We start from the raw sequence: 17412 nt of genomic DNA, 5'->3' as shown, positions 1-17412 counted from the left end.
GAATACCAGCGGGAGACTTGAGAGTGCCTAGGGAACCCAAAGATAAATCTTACAAAACAATTAATGAGTCTCTTCAGTCTCAACTCTAGTCCTGCAGATAGCCCTCCATACACAAAGGATCCGTAGTCGAAGTGGGGGAGACGAGAGAGGATACTAGGAGCTGTCGAGTGTTCTGAGGAATGGAATTATGGAATTTTAGGAATTGTTTGAGTACAGTTATGGATTTGCCTGTGACTTGAGAAATATGGTTATTCCAAGAGAGGTGTTGATCAAAGGTGACACCAAGGTTTTTTATTGTAGGATAGAAGTGAATCGGTTGGTTGTTCAGGAAAAGTAGAGGACAGTAAGGGAGGGTATAAGAATGGCCTTCGTTTTTTTGGCATTCAGCTTCAAATCATTGTTAGACGCCCATGCGTTAATGCTGTCAATATCTTCCTGTATCTTTTGGAGAGCCTCAAGCATTTTGGAGGGATGGAAGGACAGATAGATTTGGAGATCGTCTGCGTATAGATGATACTGTGCGTGGTGAATGGAATCAGGAAGATCATTGATATAAATGGAGAAAAGGGTTGGTGAAAGTGAGGAGCCCTGAGGAACACCTTGTGACTGAAGCAGGGGAGAGAAAAGAGGTTTATTCGGAATGACGACTGTTTGGAAACAATGGGACAGGAAGGAGAGGAACCACTTTAGGACACTATTTGACATGGAAAGATTTTGAAGTTTATTAAGGAGGATCTTATGGCTAACTGTGTCAAAAGCCTTAGAAAAATCAAAAAGAACTAAAATTGTTATTTGATGGTTGTCTATAGCAGATTGGAGGTCTTGGGAAATTTTCAATAAAGCGGATTGTGTGGAATGTTGGGAGCGAAAACCAGATTGGAAAGGATTAAGGAGAGCTTTTTGCTCGAGAAAATTATTAAGTTGGGAGTGGACTAATCTTTCTAGTGGCTTGACCAAATTGGATAGAATGGATATTGGCCTAAAGTCGGAAACTGAAGAAGGAGAAGGAACTTTGTTCAATGGTCGGACAAGGACTTTCTTCCAGGCTTTGGGAAAAACGGAATTTTGAAGGGAGAAGTTATTAATGTGCAGGAAAGCAGGAAGAATGGCAGGGAGACAAAGTTAGATGATTTTTACAGGAACATTGTCTGGGCCGTAATCGTTAGTTCTGGACTTGAGGACTGCTGAGATTAAATCATCTGGAGAAACATTTAGGAAATAAAAGTTATTGGGATCAAATGGGATTTCAGAGATGTGAAGAGATGAAAATTCGCATGAGGTTGTTGAAGGAGGAGAAGCAACAAAGAAAGTATTAAGCTCGTCTGGATCAACTGGGTATTATGGACAGGATTTAGGAATGATAACGGAGAGGTTCTTAAGGATTTTGATGGAAAATGAAAAAGATGGCAATGCCATTTCAATTTGTAATCATGGGTAACCCCTAGATGTTTAACTTCATTACAAATATCAATCAGAATGCCATTCAAATCCAGTAGCTTGATTATAATGTTCTGTTTATTGGAGAAAAAGCAGATCAACCTTCTGAAGGTTGGTACTAAGGCCATATTCTTGGCATCATTCATTCACAAGATACATTGAACTTAAAGCAATACTGAAATTGTTTTCAAACTTTGCCTTTATTAATACAACAATATTATTAGCATATTACTGTGTATAGAAGATTGTGATGTTTGATTTTTTTTAACAAGGTGTCGATAACTAAACACTACAGAAGAGGAGGTTACCACAAGACATACTTTATCCACATGTTGGTATGCCCCAATTCTGTTCTGAGCAGTCTTTCTTCCAGCATTGCATAGATCCAACTGGAAACTAGATAACCCATAACTTTGTTCTCAAGGGTCTTTCTATAGTTTTTTTTTCATAGGGTTGCGATCAAAGGCATCTTCAATATTCAGGAAGATTTATTCAATTATCCCCTTAAAACAGTTTTAAACTTATAAAAATTATATGTTCCAGTTTTTCTTGATGTCATATCCCTTTGATTGATTAAAAACTTTTTAAATATTTAATTTTCAGAGGTATGTCATACATTGATATACATATAATAGTATAGATCTTTAATTAACTATTTATTCTAATTTGTAATTTAACTTTTGTTTTCCAATATCTAACCAGTATTATGTGTAATGAAGTATATACTTTAACTAAATGGTGTTTATATAAATTTACTAAATATACAGGTGCAATTTGTTCTCGTGATGGTCCATGCATTTCAACTACTCTTTATTGAATGTGATTATCCCAAAGCTTTTGTCTGGTGGATTGGTCTTCATGCTGTTATGTTCTACTTCCTTTTTAAGGACTTCTACAACCAATCATATAATAGGAAAAGACAGGTAAGTAAAGAACTTTTGTATGTTAACATTTATTTAAAAAGTTTAACTTTTGAAATACAATAGCTTCAAGTTATTTGAGGTATCCATTTCAAGTATTTTTATAAGGTAACAAAAGATAAAAAAATACTTTAATAATTATATGACGAAATTCAGTATACAAGCATTTTTTCTTTAACCCGCAGAAATATGCAAATAAAAATAAACCTGGACCGAGCAAAGACCTGAGAGATCAAATAAGGATTTAAATTTGAAAAATAAACTTTGAGCTTTTTCTTTGCTTTCCCCTACAAGGATCGATTATAAAGGTTTATTTTTGTGATTAATTGCTAGTTTTGAGAAAGGATTCAAAGATGTAGGGGTTGAAATTTCTGACTTGTAAGCATCAAAGTATATCAAAAAATGTTCCAGAATATTTTCAAGAAGATACAGGAACTGTTCTTTATATTCAAAAGATATGCTATTATTTTTATGAATAAGGATATAAATGTTACATTGTTTTTGGTGGTATTAGGTTTTAAGTTAGATTTCTGAGTTTCAAGTTTTACAAGTGGCTTCGTTTTAATTGCTGAGATTGCCATTCCTTCTACCAAAGGAAGTGTAGAGTTTGATTTCTGCCAAAAGCTGTAGAGAATTTTTATTATGAAATATATTTGTGTGTGGGATGGTTCATCTGCAGAAATAATCTACAGCCAGTTGTCTCGTAAGTGATAGGGGAGGTAAAAAGCTTGCAAACCAAATTCCGGCATAGTGATAAAAGACCTGTAAGCCTGTAATACAAACCAAAGCCCTATATAGTTTTAACATGGTGAACTGTCTGAACATCATGATGCACCTCTAAGAAACAGGAGTATATTTAATTTTTTGATAGCTAACCTTCATGATGAAATAAGCAGTTCCCAACTTAATTTTTGATCAATTTTAAGGCCTAAATTTTTGTAGATGATTTTGCAGGGAATTTGTTAAATTCCTTGGTGTAGTTTGGGAGGGAAAGGCTTATTTCTCTTTCTACTAAAGTGGATACATACCATTTTCTCGATGGAAATTGGTAAATCTATAGATGAGAACCAGTAATTAATTCAGTGGATTAATTAATTAATTCAGTTGATGACTTCTTGTAACTTATTTTTTTATGAATTGACTCACCAAACTTCCTATAGAGATAATCCAGATTATTTTTTATAATATTAACATTCTCAGACAGACGAACATTCACTGTATCTTCGAACTGTAAAGGTTTACCTTGGTAAATTGAACCTCAGATAATTGCATCATCATATTGCCTGTGTGAATAGAGTTGGGCTAAGAATGCAATCATGAGGAACACCTTTGAACTTTTCGTGATTTTGAGGCCAAAGTCAACTCAAAAACGTTACAATTGTCTCCTATATCTCACCAATGTTAACTTGTGAAGGGTGGCTGTATGGGTGTATGGTCTATGCTATTGAATGCCTACATAATATCAAATATTACCATTATCATTTCTACGTTCACAAATGGAACCTAATGATCTATTATTGATCTTCCTTTACGAATTTGAGGCTGAAAAGGTTGAATTAGGCCATTATTTTCTATTATATAAATAAATCTCTTATCTACCATCTGCTCTATGATTTTACTTAGACAAATAGTTAGGAAAATGGGATGTAATTGTTAGGAAAATAGGGGGTAACTGTTAGTTAACTGTTTATGTCCCCCATTTTTCAATATTGGGATTATCACCAAATCTTACCAGATAATAAATAGATAAATAAAGTAGATTTGAAAGAAAAGTCCTCTATGTGAGAACTGAAACAACTTAAGATGACAATATAATACGGAAGATACATAGGTAAATAAGGAATTACTTCGAATCATTCATCACTCTGCATATTACTGTAAAAAAGTATTATTATAAAATTTTTATTGTTATCAAATCATTTTGAAATAAAATTTTGATAATGAATAAAACTAAACTAATTGGTTTACAGAGAAAATTAATGTTTTTTTTTAGTTGAAAGTTGAGGCTCAGCATATGAATGGTAATGGTGTACACACCGTTACAAGGAATGGCAGTGTTAAGAGGAACAGCTACATAACAACAGAAGTTCAGCAGAGAAGATTTGTTAAGCAGTAAGTAACAAGAATTTATGTTGACAGTTTGTTTATTTCAGGACATGCATTATAAAGTAGTGGGCCAATATGATAACAGCATAATTTTTGGGAATTTTTCACATTTTATGTTTTAAGTCTGTGCCATCTTTGTTCAGCATCCTCTAATTTTTTATTTAATTATATTTTTAAAAATATTTTTTATTATTTTAGCATAAAGTTATGTAATCCAGCTACTTTTTATTGATTAATAATGTACTATTTATTCTTGTAGAATTGGTAAGCTCATTAGAATATATGATAAGCTTTAGCATCTAGTTATTGTACTACACCAAGATCATCAGAAAATGCTGGAAAATTCTGACTACTCCAGAATTTAATAACCGAAAATTCAAAACTTCTAATGAAACCTTTTTGCTTAAGTCGTTCTGGATAATCATAATTAAGCTATGGTTTTTAATTAAACGTTTTAAATTCTACTTTATCCATTTCTTACAGCTCTAGTGTCTCTGTGAACTCTTTAACATTTGTGATCACAACAGACATTATCCATGATAATAAAGCCTCTTAATTCTTACCCTTACTACTATATAAACATGTGATATTGCTTCCAAAATGACATTGGTAGATAGAATTAATGCACAGCCTTGGAATTTGTTTATTTAAATAAATTCTAGTTCTTTAATTTATGGTTTCAGAAAACTAAGCAAATATTTTCCTTCACCTCGGACGGCTAACACACATGCTACATCAACTCATAAATAAATAATTTCCAGAATTTGAACTAATAATTTATTTGAATTAAATTTTTGTTATGATCAATCCCTGGGATTTCAGAAATGTACTACTAAAGAAAAAATAATAATTAGGTAGATTTTATTATTGTGAACCCTCTGGGAACTATGATAATGAAATAGTTAATGTTTGAAAAAGGTAGTTCAATAGTTTTTGTAGTTTGCAGATACAATAGATAAACAGGTTATAATTTTATCTAATAGAATAACTAACAAAACTTTATACTTAAAAAGTCATAATTAAGATTTAATTGGCTCAATATATTTTTAAATTACAAAAATACTAACTGTAACAATTTAGCTTAAAATAATTTCTTATAGTAAATACCTGTAGTGAAGGCTCTGATATAGCTCTGAATGAAAAATAAGAGAAAATTTTAGACTTTTTCAAAAATAAAATGAATGTGGTGCATACCTGCATAATTTAAACTTTGACTCTAAACTTTATATGGTTAAATAAAATATTAGGATGAAATATCCTGTTTTTTTTCCTCTTGGACTTCTGGACTAGAATGGGAAGAGGGCCCTTGATGGAGTGTCAGATACTTCATTAGTCTTGCTTTAGTAGGACTCCTCTTCCTTCTCACTGGTTGACTGATATCGAAGTTGGCTGATGTGATTCCTGAGTTTATTTTTTCCATTTATAGCATGGCTAAAGGTATGAATGCAAATAAAGATGTCATATGTTTTCTTATCTTTTTTTTTAGTTTTATTTTCTAATACTAATATAATAGATTTGTTTCAAGTTAAATAATTGGTATCAGTTTAATTAGTACACTTACAATAACAAACATTTTAATTTAATTACATCAATGTGTTTGTTATTTGTAATTTGTTATTAAGAATTTTAAAAAAGAGTTTATATCAATTACAAGAAATTTATATCAAAATTTCACTTTTTTTTGGTTTTACACCAATAGTTAAAGTAAAATGGTCCCAGTTGTTGATGAGTTCACACAATTCAAAAAATAATTAAAATAATAATCATTTTTATATATCATTCATTAAACTTTAAATTAATGTGTTAATGAATATTTTATTTCAGAAACCCACCAACAATCAATTTTACGGAATTCACGTATATCCCATTTAATGGGTTAGCACAATGTATGGTGGCAATTACCTCAATGTTTTGTACTTAAAAATTACTACAACCTACATGTTAACCAGTTTCATCAAAAAAAGTTGCTACATGAATTAGCTTAATGAAAAATTAGATTTATAAGCATGGATATTATATTTTTCTATATGAATTCTCACTTAGCTCTGACTAATCTTAAAAAAAAAGAGTGAATTTTGTTGGAGATTAGTTTTTTTTTTTTATTACTATAATTATTAATTTTTCTTATCTATCTGTTAACAGGCTTGATTTCCTCGGTGAATCAGAAGGTGTGAAACTTGAAGAACGATAGTTTTAATGAATTAGATTTATGATTGTGATATAAATTATAAGTAAGATAATGATAATTGGATTCTAACTTAAAAGTTCACTCTGGCCAAAACAGTTTTAAGGATAAGACAATGAAAATTTCTCATAAAATTAATACTTTTATTAAATAAAACCACAAATTGTATCCAATACTGTCTCAACACTTTATTTCTTATTAGTCCAACGTTTCGGCTATTCCAGCCATCTTCAAGGACATCTTTAATACCAATCTTCTCCTCACATTAATTTATAATTTTAATTGCAGGCTATTCTGCCCAGGTCATTTTCTTATTTTAATTTCAAACCTCTTTATTTAAATTTTAAAAACATTAACTTTTCTTTTTCTTTATAAAATTATCCACAATATATAATACACCACCATATTGTGGTGTATATGGTGGATATGGTGGTGTATTATATATTGTGGATAATTTTATAAAGAAAAAGAAAAGTTAATGTTTTTAAAATTTAAATAAAGAGGTTTGAAATTAAAATAAGAAAATGACCTGGGCAGAATAGCCTGCAATTAAAATTATAAATTAATGTGAGGAGAAGATTGGTATTAAAGATGTCCTTGAAGATGGCTGGAATAGCCGAAACGTTGGACTAATAAGAAATAAAGTGTTGAGACAGTATTGGATACAATTTATGGTTTTATTTAATAAATAATTACCTTGTCTCAAAAAATTTTGAAATAATATTATTTAATACTTTTGTTAAAATATTTTTAAATCTTTATTTTCAAAGTTAATCTTCAAAAAGTTCCTTAGTTTTTTTTTCTTATAGCACAACTGTAAGAAATAATATGCTACAAAATTTTGGCTGTTAATATGTTGCTGCTACTTGTAGTGTTTTATTTTTTTAAAATAAGGTTTATCCTGCAAAGATTACATATAATTGATATATTTATATGCTTCTAAAATGTTTCATAAAATGAAAATGGTATGATCGTTATAAAGTATTCATTAATAACATTGTAGAACAAAAAAAAAGTTACTTTGTTCAAATTGATTCTTTTATCCCATTTAATTTTTATTTTTACATATATTAAAAAAAAATATTTCCGGTTATCTACTTTCTTTTCTTGTTTATTTTGGTATAATAACTCTTAAAGCTCTGTGTTTGTTAATTAAGTCGATTTTTATAAATCACAAGAAAGATTCAGTTGTATAATAAAAGTTTATGGTTATTCTTAGGATTTAACACTACATATGTTGGGAAAAATTTGATTAATCTATGTGAATCTTGAAGTAGTGATTCCAATTACTTTAAAAACTCAAAAAAGAAGTTTGAAATATATATTATAACATGATAGAAAAAAAGTTAACTTTGATACTGGTCAGTCAATCGGATGAAACATTAGTAAGAATAACTAAATATTAAGTTTCTATTACTGAAAATTACATATGTCGAGCATTAGTATCAGTGTTAGTAGATTCAAAGATGGTAAATTATTAGGTCTACAAAGTGGCTGTACTAATTGTCACTATTTCTTTATCTATAGCCCAGTCATACACAGCAAAAACACTAGGGTAGAGAAGACTGGCCTTAAAGAATATAAATGTGATAAATATTTAGACTTAATTTAGAATTAAGTTTGATGGTTAATTCAAATATATGTGTAATCATTTCCTGTGAAAAAAATTGAAAGTGTGCATGTTTGATGGGCCACAAATCCGTAATCTTATGAATTATAATGATTTTACAAAGCAGATAACCCGAGTGAAATTGGAAGTTTGAAGAAATATTTTATCAATCCTCGAAAACTTGTGTAGGTAATAAATAAATAATGAATTTTGAGCTTTTGAACCTGTATTTCTTTAATTAAAATTTATTATATGTTTAAAAACACATACTATTTCCTCATCAGACTCTAAATTAATAAATATTAATAGTCTTTTAGTTTCAAAAATATTTTCACCCCTAAAAATAAATATTAAATATTTTAAACTTTTTTATGTAATATAACAGCCTAAATGGTCTTTATTTCAATAACTGAAGTCAATTCAGAAATTTTTCTCATATTCATGAGACTAATATTGTTCAGATTTGACCATGAAACCCGGAGCCACAAAATCACTGTTCTCCTGTCTAAGAAATGTTTTATATATTGTAAATGAAGCAAAAAGAAAAAAATTAATATGGACCATAAGGGTCTTATATAATTATAAACTATATTAATATATAAATAATAACATATAACTACAAAAGACATGAAAAGCTCTCATATATTTTCTTTGATAAAGCCTAATCAAACCAAATTCATTTTATTTAATTTGTTTCTTAACATTGTAATTCTATTTTTTATGCTTCATTAATCATTAAAATTCAAATTTTAAATTATAAATATTTAAAAAAACAGAAAGTTACAATACAGTAATAATTAATGCTGAAAATAATTTTGTTTCATTTGGAATATTAGGTTTTACCCCTTAATTTCTGAATAAATAAACATTTGGATTATTTAATCTTGTTTCAAATTCTGCTTAGTACATTTTTCCTTCAACTAGGATTAGAATCTAAAAAAAAAACTAAATTAGATTAAAATTACAATAAATTTATATGAGAGAACTTGATTAAAGTATACCTAATTGATTATAATTTTGGAAATTCTTATTTTGTATAGTCTCTTCCAAACTTTCTGAAGATTTATTATTTTATAAATTTACTGTGGTATTAAACAGCATTTTTTAAACAATTTTAATACATTGTTCTTAGTTGCGATTTAAAAAAAAAATTCATATGAAGATGTCGTTTCAACAACAAACTTTGCTATTGTTTTGAGCAAAAAGAGTGTACTTTTTTGTTAAGAATCTTTAATTTGTATATAAAGAAGAAATTACAATTTTGTAGATAGTAAAATATATATATAATAACTGGTATCAAATAAGTAAGAAAATGACAAACAATCTCTATATACGTCTATTAGAAACTTGTATTTTATACTTCAATGTATTTATTATGATAAGCATAAGATTATTTTCATTTTCAGTTGAAGTTGTTCAGAAATATAAAGTAGTTTTTTTCTCCATTTCATATATTAATGATATATATTTTTACATATTCACAAAAACACATACACACACACACATTGCAAACATATTTATCTGAGTAGAAAAAAAGTCCTATCTGAAAAAGTTTGTCAAAAAATAATGATTTTTTGAACTAGAAGGTGTTTCATATTTGTGATTTATTCAGCTAAATTAAAGACATAAGTGACAACATTATCCACTCTTGAGTTGAAATAATTGATGCTATTTGGTTATGTATATCTTCTCGGATGTTGGAAATTTTTCCTTTCAATTGTTCATTTTTTGAGTTGTGAATCATTCTTCATTAGTGCAATAAATTGTAGAACTATATTAATCACAACTTAAAGTGCCTTTAAAAGCACAAGCATGAATAAGAATTTGTTGCCACTTTTAGAGGAAACACTCTGGTGGCTTTACAACAATAAATATTTGTTAGAACGAATATTAGAAAAAGATTAAACTCTACTCAAAAGTCTCCATGATGTTTCTTCTAAAAAGTAGCTACAAATGCTAAAGTATGTTTTAGCTTGTGTAGACACCTATAGACCAAAATATTGTTCTGTGATACTACTTTTTTTTGCATTAGTATTATTCCTCTAATATCAGATTAACTTGAGAAAACCGTTATGGAGGAATAGAGAATTTAACTAAAGAAAATTAAATGGAATTTTGGTAATTAGTATGCTGAGTTGTTTATATATGGATTCTATAATCAAACTAACAAATGAAATTTGAGATCAATTGAACAGAATCTCTATATTTCATTAAAAAACAGTTTTAACCCTCTCAGTAATTAATATTAATTTTTAAATTAAAATTTGAGAACATATCTTGTAATAATATTGATCTGCTTAAGATGAATATAAACATTTAAAGAAACTATTTTTCTTTAAAAATTCTTTTTTGTGCCTTAAATATTAAATTTTTGAAATTCTACCCAGAACAAAATATAAAGGGACAAAGCTTGGGGAAATGCATTATTTAGAAATGAAAATTTAAAATATCAGAAGCATTTGCTACAATTTATGATTTTCTTAGTATTGTCAGTTAAATTTTTAAAAGATCATCTCTTAGAATACATTTTCCTTTTCATTCGACCCTCCTTTAGTTATTATTTTGGTTTTAAATAGCTATTATTGTAATCACTAGGTGCTAAATATGATTCATGCAATTAAAAAATTAAATTGCAATATGGTTAAAATCAAAACATTGTTGGGTTGAGAAAAGCAATTAAATCACAAAATATAATAAATGTACTTATTATCCTTATATAATGAAATTAAGGCTTTACCACGAAAATGTTTAAAAAAAAAATTAAATTACCAACTAAACAGAGGATTATTATTCTATTTTAAGCATTGCTACTATGAGATGTCCCAAATGTTAGTATATGTGACAATTAGATTGAAGGGGATGTTGATGTGATGTCTAGTTAGGACAGTTTTGAAATATAAGAGTCTTAGAATTTGAAATATATTATTAAGATTTGGTGTCATACTAATTTTTTAATTTTTGAAATTTACAAAACATACTTATAAATAGTATAATAGGCGATGACTAACTAAAAATAATTTAAACCAAGTAGGTTGGGATTACCAAAAAATTCGAATTACTGAACTGAAAAAAGTAATATCACTGCTCAAAAATCAATTTAAAAACAAAAATTAAATATTACAAATATTTTAAAATCATTAATCATAGTTCAGAAATTCATTTTTTAATTAATTTCTTGAGATATAGTCAGAAATGTTAGGATGTTAAAAGCATCTTTTTAAGGTCTTTGATAGCATATTAGAAAATTAAATAACTCTTATACTTGTCCTGTAATACTTAAGTAAGTATTATTATAAAAACAAAATGAGATATTTTTAGTTTCATAATCACACAATCCAGCATTAAATTTAGCAGTATGACATAAAGTTACATGAGGTCCAAGCACCGTTATTATCAGAAATATGTGTCTTTTTTAGAATTAAAATTGATATTTTTTTTTACTTGTAGAGGATCATACTTTCAGTTCAAATTAAAACATTGCAAATGATTATGAAACTATACATGGAAATTTGTTTCTGATATATTAACTACTACACCCATTACAACAAACTCATTAGAATGTTACTGGTGTATTTTAATTGTAAAGCAAGCATTTTTATTTAATATAATGAAAATTTATATATGTATATGTTAAGCAGTGAGAAATAATGTAGTAATAAATGTATTTATCCTCATGCTTTCATTCAATTTTTAAATGGATAGGGTTATAATTAATTGTATAAGCTCACCTATATTGGATATTACACCATAAAATTTGTCTAATAAATTATTATTCAAATACATTTGGTTAGTTTTAGTGATAGATTGAAGACCTAAATTTTCAAATGTCTATAAAAACTCAATGCATAATGTTGAAAAAATATGAATGGATTAGATCTTTATGGATAAAAGAAAAGTCTGGAGGTATAAGAAATTGTTTAGCCTTTAATTTTCAATCATACAATTAGTAATGGCAAAAAAGGTATTTAAAATTAGATAATATTTACATTATTGTAATTACTAATAGTGATTGTAGGGATCTATTTTTTTTTAGTATATTAAGAAAAGATGTAAAAAGAATACAACTTAATAGCTCAATGTACAAATATTTTTTTAATACACTTTTTTAATTACAAGTAGTGATAATTTATTTTCCTAATGATTATCAAACAATTTTAGTGTTTCCTTTTAAAAATTTGTTGATTGAAATAATTTATTTAAAAAGTTTTATAAATTTTTATTTTACCATTTTACTGGTAAAGCTATAACCCAGACCTGATAAGAGAAATAAGAATGGAAACAGAAATATATGAATAGTTATGTAATGGGTCTTTTCACAATTTTTTTTTTAAAAGACAAGTTTTTATAAATGAAGAATATGATAACTGAGAGAAAACATTTTTAACTTAAACCAAAGGCGATGATGAGTATCTAGGAAACAAAAAAGTAATGTGTATCACCTAAATAAATTAAATGATAGAATAAACTACCTTACTAATTATTTACTACTGTATAGTTCTGGTAATCTTGAATGAAAATCAGATTTCTCTATTAGACCAATGACTTCATCATGAAGACCTGCAAATAACTGTTGCATTTATAGTTATTAAAATATTTCCTAATTGATTTCTTATTATTAATTCTGCCCATATTAGAATATCTTTGCCTTCATATTGTAAGAAAGTGACTGATTAATTTTTCATTTGTGTTTCTCCTCCATGTAAAATACTCTTCAGAATTCCCCTACGTTACTATACAGAGGATGTTTCTTCCGATTATATCTGCTTTGTTTTATTAGGTGCCTTTTTAGAAATAAAGTCTCACAAAATTACATAAAAGTAGAAATTATTCTATTTCAACACATTTCAAAAAATTTTTGAGAGAAGAGGTTGTTGGCACATTGAATCATATCTCAGGTATGTAGTTATCTATAATTTAAAAAAAAAAATATTTTGAACACAAACATTATATACTTGCCTCCTAATTCGTATGCATTTTTTTTTTATTATTTGAGATTAAAATGTACTTAACATCTTAAAAGAAATCTATTCTAGATTACTGATGATATTCCTTCTTGGTTTCATGATATCTCCCAATATGGGATGCTTATGTCAGATTTTGAAGCTCTGTGATAACAATAAATACATATAATTAAACATAAAAAAAAGTCATGTAAGGAAAAGAAAGCAAATATTTTAATTGATCAAGGATTTTAGTGATTAAGAGGAAAGTGAAGCATTTCTATTAGTTAGTTTTTATTTTGCTTATCCATGTAGATAGAATGACATTTTTAAGGTTTGAAAAAGGCCGAGAACATGTGATTAGGGTCCCGGTTTGACCTTTTCCATAAAAACAAACAAACAAGTAACATAAAAAATATCATATAACAACAGTGAATATATCATTTTAGTTTTCCCATCAAAAACATTTATATACACATATGTAATTACCACAGGGTAAGAAACAAATATAAACAATCATCTCTATTTTTTTTTGTTTGGTTTTACAGTTTTTTTATTTTTTTTTGTTTTATCAATAGCATGTATCTATTACAATGAAAAGATCATTTTAACACCTAAATGTAGATAGATATTTATCTGTATATATTAAGAGGGTATTTACACTTTTATGGACTAAAATATAATACATTTAACTACACGAAAAATGCTATGTTTTTCTTCTTATGTATGTGTACAAATATATTGATGTATCAGAAATCAATTTCAAAAAGGAGGCGAATTACAGTTTGTAAACAGAATCAAATAAATGATACCAGATGGAGGTGATACTAAAATTGTAAAAATTAAACTATCAGTACTGACTTCAATAACCAGTGAGAAAGATTTAAAAAAAAAAATATCAAGTTTTAAACTAATGGTTTAATCATTATTCTTATTTTGTCTCAAGATTTTTTGTATACTTAATAAATGTAATTTTACACCTTTTCGTAATTAATGAGTGACACAATAGTGAATATCATCTTTCATTTATACATATACACATACAAACACATGCACACTTATTTTCAAATGGTTGGAAAGTTTCAATTTTTTTTCTTACATAGATGAAGAGAATAGGTGTTAGAAGAGAGCAGATTGACGACACAAAACATTTAATCTACACCTTAGGTGAATATATTTACTTTTTTCTTTTTTGTGTTTCTAAATTGAGTAATAAGATGAGAAGAGAGTCAGAATACTATTCAGCCATTAGAAATGGGAGGTTCACTATTCTGGCTAAATATATATGTATATATATTTAATTATAATTAAAAGCTGTCAATTGCAACATTTATTTATATTTTAATGAAATAAATAGTAGTACTGAATAAATATCCACAATCAACATAAATATCGTATTATTATGCAATGTTATTACAAGTATACATAACATGTTTTCTCTTACCCACTTTTACTCAAACTATTCAAATGATTGTTGTAATCATTCATGAAAATTCTCATTATTTTTTTTTTCAAATTTTTACAAATATTCAATACTCTTTTTTCCATAGCTGATAAAAACTCATTTGATCAATTGTACACTCATTCTTTATGACTTATTTACAAAATTTTCTAAAAATAGTGAAGAAAAATAGGGCTTTGGAAATAATTAAAACATATCTAGTTGAGATTAATTTGAATATAATTTTTGGAATAATTATTGATATAAATGAGTTTTTATCACAAATATTTTTAAAAAGTGCATTTACACTTACACCCTCATACATTTTTTTCTTTTATATTATTATATATATATACTTATGTTTCATAGTTGCTATAAAAAGAAAAGAAATAACAGCTGGAGTGTTTTACAAGAACAACGAAACTTCATTAGCTGCTATATCCCTTCTCACTCCACATTTCTGGAGCATTCAAGTCTTGGTCTCTAACAATATTTATATTTACACAGATCTGTAACATATTCAGATACCTGGAAATTCTCCTTCTTTTCATACAAATACATATATTTACAGTTATATATTGTGTTGGATGGACATAGCCCCCTTGGCAATAAGCTCAGCGTACAGCGAGTCTTGCAGCGAGCACTGCGGCGAACAATGGCTGCATCAGTGTTAGTCCACTCACCCGACTACAACTGCTGTTACCATGTTGCATTGCTGCAGGGTGCTCTGCTAACACAAAAAATCCAACTAGAGATACTGTGTATTTGAACATGGACATAAAACAACTTCATATAATTACTACACTACATATTACTATATTTAGAAGTTCTTTTTCTATTTTCCTTAAATAACATTAACATGGCTTATTCTAACTCTCTGCTGTAAAATTTTTTTTTTATTCTCTTTATGTAGCCCCGTTTCAATTCTAATATGAGGGTTAGAATAAAGATATAGTAAACTCCAGTGGTTTATTAAATTGATTATTATGAAGATAATATAAAAACTACAACTATTGAAAATTAATTGTTAACTTCTGACTACAGAAAATTACATTCATAAACGTCACATGAAAAAATAATTAAGATAATAATTTTATCATAATTATATATATATATATTCCTGTACAGGGGACTAGCTTACCTCTGCGTGATGAGCGTTTTACCTCTGTAGGATCCATGACTGTTTTGTGAAATAAAAAATATACGAGTAGGGCGTTCAATCCTACCACACACCCTTCAGCAAGCCTGGGGGGCCGCTGTCATTGTTGGTCAGCGAGTCCATTGGACTTACCTCGCGCGTTCTATCCAAAAACTTAAAAATTAGGATTTACAAGACTATTATCCTTCCCACTGTATTTTATGCGTGCGAGACGTGGCCTCTTACACTAAGAGATGAACAGCGCCTTAAGGTTTTCGAAAATAAAGTATTACGTAAAATATTCGGACCGAAAAAGGATGAATTAACGGAAGAATTCAGAAGGTTAAACAACATTGAATTAAGAGAACTTCACCCAGTAAATATAATTCAAGTTATATCATTGCGGCTTATACGATGGGCGTATAAGGTTGTGGGGCTAAGTAAGGAGCGGATACCTAGAATGCCAATAAGCACTGAACCAACAGGTAATCGTCCGAGGGGTAGACCGAAACGTAGATGGGAGGATTACGTTAAAACTAATTTAGTAGCATTGGATTTGAAGGGCTATCACTGGAAGGATGTATGTAGAGAGCGATTGGTGGTGTTGGCATCGAACTTTCGGGTACGTTAGGCCTTCATTATTATTATAAATTTTTTTTTCTACTTCCATTTGTTCGAAAACCATGTTTCAAGATATCGTCATGTGACATTTTGTAATTGATGTAATGGTATATGGAATCAGCTCTCACATATTTAGGCACTGATAGATACTGTTTATCAGAGGGTAAGAAAATTTTTTTTAGGTTGACAATTGGTTTTATGTCGTAGAAAGGTACCATAGTATATATTTTTAAAAAGTCCTTCCGAAGTCCGTTGAATTTCTGTTATGTTGAGAAATTAGATTAAAATTGTATCAACTTTTATTATTTTATATCATAATTGTATTTACAATAAATTTAAGAAAAAATAGAGTTCAATAATAGGTATTAAAGAAAAATATACATTAAAAAAAAATCATAAGCAAAAACTCAAAACCGTTGTGCTACAATCGAAGTTTACATCGAACATAGAGGCATGAGACTGAACAAAGAAAATGTGGACACTTGTGCAAAGGGATGGCGAAAGAGATGACGTCTCCTGGTGACAGGGGGTGCTGACCATCCTTTGTATACAGTCAGTGGTAAATAAATAAAAAGAAGGCATCAAGAGTCAGCAATCCGCCAAGAAGAGTATATCATTGAAGGAAGAAAAACACTTTCTTGTTCGGATCGTCGGTGGATTGGTCGAATCCTAGAAGCACAAATAGAACCAAGCTTTTGTCTACTGTCACTGGTTGCATTTTTAGAACGAAGACATAAGAATCAACCATCACCAAAGAAGAATATATAATTGGTTAGTTTGCTGTACCTAGGATTTAATTATATTTGTAAAAGTAGTTATTAATTTAGTAAAGTGTCATTGTGTTCTGATTGTCTGAAAAACCCACCCTGAGATAATAGTCAATAAAGTTATATAATTTAAAATAAAATTCTCATATCTATTTAATATTAATTTTTTTCTTTTGAACCTTGTAAATCATCAAAGCTATATTTTAGATCTGAGAATAATAAAAACTATTAAATTTCCTTTTTATTTA

General features: G+C 28.3%; 2 protein-coding genes across 10 annotated transcripts in view; one reads left to right on the top strand and one right to left on the bottom strand.

The window, feature by feature from the left end:
• LOC106683225 (very long chain fatty acid elongase 7) overlaps positions 1-12372 on the top strand; it is a 179093-nt gene extending 166721 nt beyond the window's left edge. For all 9 annotated transcript variants that reach the window (XM_014424570.2, XM_014424572.2, XM_067050700.1 and 6 more), the window contains 3 exons: positions 2205-2360; positions 4351-4469; positions 6606-12372. In XM_014424570.2, coding sequence (XP_014280056.1) covers positions 2205-2360; positions 4351-4469; positions 6606-6654 — 324 coding nt within the window. In that variant the 3' untranslated portion in view covers positions 6655-12372. The remainder of the gene's footprint in view (positions 1-2204; positions 2361-4350; positions 4470-6605) is intronic.
• A 1268-nt stretch (positions 12373-13640) lies between these two features.
• Positions 13641-17412, bottom strand: part of LOC106683209 (zwei Ig domain protein zig-8) — an 83571-nt gene continuing 79799 nt past the window's right edge. The window contains exon 6 of the mRNA XM_014424522.2: positions 13641-15368. Within this exon, the coding sequence (XP_014280008.1) occupies positions 15253-15368 (116 nt within the window). The 3' untranslated portion in view covers positions 13641-15252. The remainder of the gene's footprint in view (positions 15369-17412) is intronic.

This window comes from Halyomorpha halys, unplaced genomic scaffold, assembly GCF_000696795.3.
Source record: "Halyomorpha halys isolate HHAL.00 unplaced genomic scaffold, Hhal_1.1 Scaffold473.1, whole genome shotgun sequence".
In the NCBI taxonomy this organism is placed as follows: domain Eukaryota; kingdom Metazoa; phylum Arthropoda; class Insecta; order Hemiptera; family Pentatomidae; genus Halyomorpha; species Halyomorpha halys.
Note: the sequence above shows the minus strand (reverse complement) of the source record. Positions and strands in the feature narration are given on the sequence as shown.